Source organism: Myotis brandtii, unplaced genomic scaffold (assembly GCF_000412655.1).
Source record: "Myotis brandtii unplaced genomic scaffold, ASM41265v1 scaffold517, whole genome shotgun sequence".
In the NCBI taxonomy this organism is placed as follows: Eukaryota; Metazoa; Chordata; class Mammalia; order Chiroptera; family Vespertilionidae; genus Myotis; species Myotis brandtii.
This window is the reverse complement of record NW_005369706.1, coordinates 1,948,591-1,957,354: the sequence shown is the minus strand read 5'-3', so window position 1 is coordinate 1,957,354 and position 8,764 is coordinate 1,948,591. Positions and strand designations below refer to the sequence as shown.

General features: G+C 47.3%; 1 protein-coding gene and 1 long non-coding RNA gene across 7 annotated transcripts; one reads left to right on the top strand and one right to left on the bottom strand.

The window, feature by feature from the left end:
• The first annotated feature begins 6 nt into the window (after nt 1–6).
• On the top strand, nt 7–6,556 carry TMEM106C (transmembrane protein 106C). Of its 6 annotated transcripts, none has more exons than XM_005877385.2 (9): nt 7–86; nt 474–685; nt 1,939–2,002; nt 2,479–2,638; nt 2,730–2,870; nt 3,329–3,378; nt 3,848–3,901; nt 5,292–5,633; nt 6,179–6,556. In XM_005877385.2, the coding sequence occupies exons 2-8, from the start codon at nt 502–504 to the stop codon at nt 5,386–5,388; spliced, it is 750 nt and encodes a 249-aa protein (XP_005877447.1). In that variant the 5' UTR covers nt 7–86; nt 474–501; the 3' UTR covers nt 5,389–5,633; nt 6,179–6,556. The 6 variants fall into 6 exon arrangements, with proteins under 6 accessions (XP_005877447.1, XP_005877444.1, XP_005877446.1 ...); XM_005877382.2 differs by having other exon boundaries at nt 432–685; XM_005877384.2 differs by lacking the exon at nt 7–86 and adding an exon at nt 93–207.
• LOC106728006 lies at nt 6,052–8,193 on the bottom strand. The gene is made up of 2 exons (XR_001364235.1): nt 7,939–8,193; nt 6,052–6,991 (listed from the first exon to the last, which is right to left on the bottom strand). It is a non-coding gene; the product is annotated as an uncharacterized LOC106728006 (long non-coding RNA).
• Between the last annotated feature and the right edge of the window lie 571 nt (nt 8,194–8,764).

Below are 8,764 nucleotides of genomic sequence, written 5' to 3'. Positions count from 1 at the left end.
GCGCTCCCTGCTGGGCGGGGCGGGTGGTCTCAGAGCGTCGCTGTTCGCCAGGGGGCGTGACCTGAGCCCGCCTCGTGGGCTGACAGGCGAGTGGGCGCATCTCTAAGGCTGGCCATTAATTTGGTGTCCGTTGTTTGTTGCGGAGGTTTTCTCGAGGAGGGCACAGAGCTCGCAGTAGTAGACGGAGAAGGGGCCAAGCCGGGCCAGGTGGGAGCTGGGGTGCCCCGAGTCCCGGGACGGCGAGGAGCTGGGCAGGTTGGCGGAGGCGACCAGTCCCTCCAGCTGCACGGAGGGGTCGGAGCGGGGCGGGGAGCATTGCTACAAAACGAAGGCGCGGGAGAAGTTGTACAGGTGTTTGGGATCACACGGAGAACAGCAGTTTGGTCACTGTTGTGTTTTCCCTTTTCTCGGTTTCTTCCCTCCTTGTGCAGTGTGGCCATTAACATGCCCCACCTGGACTCTTCGCCCCCTAGGACATGACCCAGGTGGCACACCCTGGCCATGGGGTCTCAGCATTCCGCCTCTGCTCGCCCTCCTTCCCACAAGCGAAAGAAAGATGACAGAGAGGATATGCTGGACGAACGGGAGCAGGAAGAAGCCATTGCCCAGTTCCCATATGTGGAGTTCACGGGGCGGGACAGCATCACCTGTCTCACGTGCCAAGGGACAGGCTACATTCCCACAGGTGAGAACCTTTGAGAATCCCGAGGTACCCACAGGGCTTCTGCTCCCAGACAGAGCCTTTACTCTGGGCAGGAATGTCACAGTGGTAGATGGTGCCCTGAACAGGAGCCATCAGCTGACCCCATACATTGGGGCAGGTTCCACAACTTCTGTTGGTTTCCTTATGTATTTGAAAGCCGTTCTTTTCTTCACTTCCACTCTTTGGTTCTTTGTTTCCTTGGCTTGGAACTTTTGGTTTTGTTAGAGAGCAAAAATTCAGTCGAGTAAATTTGAAGATCTAATTGGCTTTAGTGAGCGATTCATAAATCGAGCGGCATCCCAAGTATAACGGAGCCCCAAGGAGCTGTACAGTGTGGATGCTTTTATAGGCAGAAACTGGATGGAACAGGAAAGTTGTTAGCAAAAGAAAAGAAAGGATTGTTTTAGGGAAAGGGGATTGCTCGTGGGGGTGGGGAGAGGATGAAGAGGGTCCACATGACCAGAAAATTCCAGACTGACTGAAAAAGATTACACTCCTGGAGAAGTCTGAAACTGTAATTAGGTCAAGTATTAAGTCTGGGTTCACTGTCATGGGTTTCAGCACAAGTGACTCCACTTTGGGCTTGTGGTTGTCTCTTTCACAGTTTGCTGGGCATTGTGGGATTTGTTGACAGGCACGTTTCTTTATTGTTGTCACTTGTAAGACTTGGAACAGCTTTGCTCCGTGGAAGCTTCTTTTCAAGGGAGCAGATGGTGAATCATTAACAACCTAAGATCTGAAAAATATGTATATCACGTGGGGAGAGAAAAACAAATGCTCAGGAGTGGAGCCTGGATTAGGTGCAGAGTCATATGTCACGAAGCTGGTTCCCAGGAAGTCATAACAGCTTTAGATCATGACAAAGGTTAGAGCTGTAAGAACCATCTCCTCCAAAGCTTTCATATTAGAGGTGAGGAGACAGTGGCCTGAAGGGGTAATGCCTTCCCCAAGGCCATGCCGGAAAGCCAGACTTAGGGCCTCCCTTCCTGGGTAGTGTACCTGCATGTCTCGGACCCTAGATTTCTCAACTTCCACGTCACTGCCCTGGCAGCACTGATACATGTTTTGTAATTTGTGACACTCTCAATAGAGTTAGTTCGTTATTAGACCCAAAATGCGAATCTACGTCTAATTCCAAACAAGTATAGGTTGTGACAGGCTGATGTGCGATGCGAAGGCAAGTACTGCTAACGTGAGATTTATTTTAGCAAAATAATTGTTTGGTTATTTTATAGAGCAAGTAAATGAGTTGGTGGCCTTGATCCCACACAGTGATCAGAGACTCCGCCCTCAGAGAACGTGAGTTACCTGCCTCTCTCCTGTTAATACCTAATTCTATCCCTGGTCCCGTTTTATACATATAAATGCCAGTTTTTGAAAACTTTTATCTGTTCTTGTCAATTCCTCCATTTCCTTTAATACTATTTGCTCAAGGAAGATATCTCTTCCCTCATCACCATCTGGGGGAGGAAACTTGAAGCTAGAAACATTCTGAGGGCCAAGGGAAGGAACTGGATTGGGAGGAATTGGAGCAGAGGTGTCCTGGGGGTTGAAAAAATGTTTCTGTCTACACAGCTCCCCTCTTCAGCGTCCCTTCCCAGATTGCAAACAGCAAAGGCTTCTGCCTCTGCACTCATTCTTGCCTGGTTTGTGGTTCCTAGCCCTTTGACCTTTCCTGTCCCTGCCCCCGTCAGTCCTGGCTGTGCATTTAATCTTAACCGATTGGACCTTGACATCTGACTACCCACGTGGGTCATGTGCTGTGTCATTTGCAGCAAGCAGTATGTCCTCCTGTCTGTCCTGCTGTGCCTCCTGGCATTTGGTTTGGTGGCTTTCTTCCTATTTCCACATTCAGTCCTTGTGGATGATGACGGCATCAGAATGATGAATGTCACATTTAATAAGCAGGACTCCCTTGTAATCCTCGCCATCAAGGTAAGACTTAGGGCCTCCCTTTCTGGGTTGTGTACCTGCATGTCTCAGACCCAGGAAACTTACACTTCTTCCCTCCCTTGCCCTGATGCAGGCCACCCTGAAAATCAGGAACTCCAACTTCTACTCTGTGGCAGTGACCAGCCTGTCCAGCCAAGTTCAGTACATGAACACAGTGGTTGGGTCATATATGACAACTAACGTCTCTCTCATTCCGCCTCGGAGTGAGCAACTGGTATGCTGGTTTTTTTTTAAGGGTCCTCACCCCATAGGCCTGAGAAGAGTGGAGGCTGTGGGAATGCCATAGCCTCTTTACTTTCTTTTTCCTCTCATTTCCACTTATAAGAACTGGTTGATGAGAAAGACCTGGCGAGCTCTGTAATTATGAAAAATTAGAAGGGGGGTGGGGGAATCAGCTAGCATTTAAATATTAGAGGAACAAAAGAATATGTAAAAGAAAGCAATTGGGTACAAATCAAGATGAGGCAAAATGATAGTCTGAGGTCCACTGGCCTCTCCGAAGGGAAGAGGCGGGAAGAATTTGTTAGGGGCACATAGTCTGTGTGAGGGCCAGTCTTAGGGAAACGTGTGTCTGAGATGGAAGGATGGTCCCAGGTCTTTAGATGCTAATGACAGTATTGTTCTGTGTCAGTCCTGCTTGGCCACAGACCGATTCTGGTGTTTTCTTTACAGGTGGACTTTCTGGTGCAGGCGGAGATGGGAGGACCATTTTCCTATGTGTAGTAAGGACGCTGTTCTCTCTCTGTGTTCTCCGCTGGATGAAAGGGATTTAAAGTTGTGCTCAGTTGATTGATTGGGGCTGGTCCTGCCTTAAGGCTCAGCCTTTGGCTCCCTGACTTTGGCTGTCTTGAGATTTATTTGGAGGATGTGTTTTTAGCTGTGTGACTGAAGTGCTGGAATATCTAAAAGAGAACATTAAGCCACTAGAGACATTTCCAAGCTTCAGCATTTATATGATGGGTTTGAAAAAACAGAGTATCTCAGTGTGGGAGGATGCAAGGACACTAGGGATTGGGAACCAGTCAGCCGTGGCAGCGCCGAGGTCAGGAGAGCCAGTGTGGGGAGGGGAGGCGCCCAGACAGGGCTGACTGTCCCTCCGTTTGACAGTGTGACTCCGTACTCTTTTGCTGTTGCTCATTTTTTTGTTTTGTTTTAACTAAACTGACTGTTTCTATATTTGCTGTTTGTTAGCTTCTTCTGCACATTACCCGATATCCAGGTGCACAACATAGTGATCTTTATGAGGTACGTTGCTCTCCTTCCTGTTCCACGGCCTCTGTATTTGAGTCTGGACCATGAGGCTGTGTGAGCTCACCACCTCCGCGCAGGAGAGCCTGTGTGACCCACAAGGCACCCAGCCAGAGAGGGGACGGGGCGCCTATGCCTTCAGGCACAGATAGAGTAAACTTTTGGTGTCCTCTGGATGCCGTGTCCAAACCCCATCACGAATTCCCAGACTCCCGGTGAACAATTAGATGTATAATGTTTTCTGTGAAACAAGGTCTAGTTCTGTGATCCCTTTAGAATCCTGACGAGACTAGTAAAGAACAGAAAGCTTCCTCCAGGTGTAAGTACTGAGCATTTGGCCAGACTGTCTCTCTAGCCACGCAAATTACCTACCACATATCATGGACCTTTAGGGTCACTCCTAGAACCATGACAAGGGTCTGCTGCAGACGTTTGAAATAGGAGAGTGTAGAGCAGGGGCGGGGAACCTTTTTCTGCCAAGGGCCATTTGGATACAGACAGTCCTCAGGTTACGTCGGACTCGACGTACGTCGTTTCGTGGTTACGTTGCCATCTCCCATTTATTTATAAAAAAAAAAAGTTCCGTCCTTTCTACGTTATGGACATATGTGCTTTATGTTTTTTATTATTTACTGTATTTACCACAAGTAAAGGCCAGGAATTGTTCTCTTTCTTTTAAATTTTTTTTTACTGTTTCACTTCATTACTGCTGTGTATGTGCTCCATGTGAGTGACGTAGGTGCTTATGTAGGTGGGTTCCGACTTACGGCGAAAATCGCGTTATGTGGCGCCGTAGACCCGAGGACCTACTGTATTTATAACATCATTCGAGGGCCATACAAAATTATCAACTTAAAAATTAGTCTGCTATATTTGGTCAAACATTTAATTAACTCACCCTAATGCCTTGGCAGAGCTGGACCAAAGGATTTTGCGAGTCTTATACGGCCAGAGGGCTGGACGTTCCCACCCCTGGTGTAGAGTGAGGTTTCCCAGCCTCGCACTATTGACATTTTGGCTGAGACAGTTATTTGTTGTAGGTGCTTTCCTGTGCATAGTAGGATATCTAATGGCATCCCTGGCCTCTGCTCACCAGATGCCAGTAACACCACCTCCCCTCCTCCGTTGTAACAACCCAGAATGTCTGCAGACATTGCCAGAAGTCTGTGTGGGGTAAAATCTTCCCCAGTTGAGAAATGCTTGTTTAGAATGTCACAGCATCTTGGTGGATGTAGAAAGACTCTCTGGGTTTCTGGTTGCATAACCATGAAAATATGTGTATGGGACACATGGATATTGTTGCCTGAGTTTGCAAGAAATTATTTGGGTAATTTTTCTTATTTCATCTCAAAAGCAGAATTAATTCTCCTTGGTTTCTTTTTCCTAGAACTTCAGTGAAGATTTCGTACATTGGCCACATGACCCAGAGCTCCTTGGAGACACATCACTATGTAGATTGTGGAACAAACTTCTCAGCTGTTTAGAAACTGCTTTTGGCTCTCCCACGGCAGCACCTGTCGGAAGAGACACCCCATCCGTTCCTAGGGCCTGCGTTCTGCACCTACCCAGGTGGTAGAAGTAGAGGAGAAACTGGTTCTCTGAATCCCCAGCAAACACCCGCCTGCTGCTTGGGAGGAAACCTCGCCTCTGTGGCCCCATTTCCGTTCCCTGAACCAGCGAATCACTGCCCAGTACCCACTCTGTGCCCAGCAAATAGGAGGCACTCGAGGTTTGAAGACTTTCATTCAGTTAGAATGTCACAGCATCTTGGTGGATGTAGAAAGACTCTCTGGGTTTCTGGTTGCATAACCATGAAAATATGTGTATGGGACACATGGATATTGTTGCCTGAGTTTGCAAGAAATTATTTGGGTAATTTTTCTTATTTCATCTCAAAAGCAGAATTAATTCTCCTTGGTTTCTTTTTCCTAGAACTTCAGTGAAGATTTCGTACATTGGCCACATGACCCAGAGCTCCTTGGAGACACATCACTATGTAGATTGTGGAACAAACTTCTCAGCTGTTTAGAAACTGCTTTTGGCTCTCCCACAGCAGCACCTGTCGGAAGAGACACCCCATCCGTTCCTAGGGCCTGTGTTCTGCACCTACCCAGGTGGTAGAAGTAGAGGAGAAACTGGTTCTCTGAATCCCCAGCAAACACCCGCCTGCTGCTTGGGAGGAAACCTCGCCTCTGTGGCCCCATTTCCGTTCCCTGAACCAGCGAATCACTGCCCAGTACCCACTCTGTGCCCAGCAAATAGGAGGCACTCGAGGTTTGAAGACTTTCATTCAGATCTTGCCAGCTGTGCTTGGAGATTATAAGCTGAAAGCACACCAGGATACGAGGTTAGAGAACCAGAGAGGGGCGTGAGGAGGACTGTCAGTGCAGCTGCACAGCTGTCATCAGGACCTCATCGCAGAAGAGGCAGCAGGGAGGGAACGTGTGAATACATAAAAGAAAGCGCAGACCATTCAATATGTGATTTTTTTTTCATCTGTTCCTCAATGCCTAGGAACTTAAAAACCTTTTTCTTGTAGAAATTTATAATTGTTTTTACTAAGAGTCTATGTGGGGCTTGATTAACCCTGCATCCATTGGCTGGAACATGGATTGGGGGTTTGGTAGGAAAATAAACCCTGCTTTTGATTCATCTGCGTCTTCTCTTGCCTGGATGTCTTAGACACCTCCGGGGGGCCGTGGATTAGGTGCCTGCTAAGTAGGTCAGCACAGGATGGGAAGGGAAGAGAAGAACCCCTGAGTGTGCCATCCCCGGAGGCTCTTATCATAGAGAACAGCCTCACTTTTCCTGGTCTCTGGTCGTGACGCGCTGCCCTATTGCTCTTCCGAAACAGAGCACTTAATGCCCCCTGGAGGTTGGAAGAGGTAGGGCAGAGATGCCTAAGGAGTGAAGCTGCTTCTTGGGGCTGAGTAACTTCCCCACCACCACCACCCGGACCCACTGGCTGTCGTTCTGATGAAAGCGGCCTGGTTTGAGTTTGAAAGTTTCTTGAACTGGCTCCTAGCTACAACCACCAAAGTGGGCTCTAGCCCCATTGTGGGAAGCTGGAGTAGTCGGGTTTCAGACCTCAGCTGACGTAGCCTTGTATTATCAGCAAATGGCTTTTGACCAGTAAAAAGAGAGAAATTATTTAGTGAATGAGTTATATGATTTATTAAATGATGAATCACAATGACTACAGTCTTTTTTTTCTTTTGTTAATCCTCACCTGAGGATATTTTTACATTGATTTTTAGAGATAGTGGAACGAAGAGGGGGAGACGGAGAGAGAAAAATATCTATCTCTCATAAATTGGTTGCCTCCCGCACGTGCCCCGACCAGGGCCAGGGATCCAGCCTGCAACAGGCAGAGATGCCTAAGGAGTGAAGCTGCTTCTTGGGGCGGAATAACTTCCCCACCACCACCCGGACCCACTGGCTGTTGTTCTGATGAAAGGGGCCTGGTTTGAGTTTGAAAGTTTCTTGAACTGGCTCCTAGCTACAACCACCAAAGTGGGCTCTAGCCCCATTGTGGGAAGCTGGAGTAGTCGGGTTTCAGACCTCAGCTGACGTAGCCTCGGGAAACCCTAACAGCAGCAGGTGGTGGCAGGGGTCAATATTAGTCCTCATGCCCATAGCTTCATCTTCAATATTTGCTCATTGATTTTGACACTGAATCTTTTTTTTCTTTTGTTAATCCTCACCTGAGGATATTTTTACATTGATTTTTAGAGATAGTGGAGGTAGAGGGAAAGACAGAGAGAGGAGCATCGATGTGAGAGAGACATATATTGGTTGCCTCCCGCACGTGCCCCGACCAGGGCCAGGGATCCAGCCTGCAACAGAGATACATGCCCTTGACTGGAATCGAACCCAGGACCCTTCAGTCCTTGGGGACTACGTTCTATCCACTGAGCCAAACCGGCTAGGACAACACTGAATCTTTTTTTTAAAATATATTTTATTGATTTTTTTATAGAGAGGAAAAGAAAAGGGACACCACAGTGGGAAGCTGGAGTAGTCGGGTTTCAGACCTCAGCTGACGTAGCCTCGGGAAACCCTAACAGCAGCAGGTGGTGGCAGGGGTCAATATTAGTCCTCATGCCCATAGCTTCATCTTCAATATTTGCTCATTGATTTTGACACTGAATCTTTTTTTCTTTTGTTAATCCTCACCTGAGGATATTTTTACATCGATTTTTAGAGGTAGTGGAACAAAGAGGGAGAAACGAGAGAAAAATATCTATCTCTCATAAATTGGTTGCCTCCCGCATGTACCCGGACCAGGGCCAGGGATCCAGCCTACAACCGAGATACATGCCCTTGACTGGAATCGAACCCAGGACCCTTCAGTCCTTGGGGACTACGTTCTATCCACTGAGCCAAACCAGTTAGGGCCACTGAATCTTTTTTTAACTAAGGCTAAATTTTGTGACTGCTTTACTGACATTGACCATGATTGAGTAACCACACGCTAAGAGCTGAGAGCTGAGTTTCAGTGTTACACTGGGTCCTTTAATTGTCTGTATGATCACAGTAGTGATGACTGTTCTGTATATTGACGATGGGACAGGACTTGCACGGAAGCAAATGTACACCGTTTCTGAGAATGCTGCCCTACACGCGTGAAGATGTTCACCTTGTGACATTTCCTCTTTAATTTTCCCATTTTCCAAATAGCTTCTAGTGCATATTTTTATGTAACAAATGTACACCGTTTCTGAGAATGCTGCCCTACACGCATGAAGATGTTCACCTTGCGACATTTCCTCTTTAATTTCCCAAATAGCTTCTAGTGCATATTTTTATGTACTTTTGGAAAAACTACTCATATTGGTACTTAAGTTTCAATGATTTTTG

Bases quoted from the DNA above. Each gene is read 5' to 3' on its own strand.
- TMEM106C (XM_005877385.2), top strand. From the start codon at position 502: ATGGGGTCTCAGCATTCCGCCTCTGCTCGCCCTCCTTCCCACAAGCGA. The intron at 2,003-2,478 runs GTGAGTTACCTG...TGTCATTTGCAG, and splicing joins AGACTCCGCCCTCAGAGAAC to CAAGCAGTATGTCCTCCTGT. The intron at 2,639-2,729 runs GTAAGACTTAGG...GCCCTGATGCAG, and splicing joins TTGTAATCCTCGCCATCAAG to GCCACCCTGAAAATCAGGAA.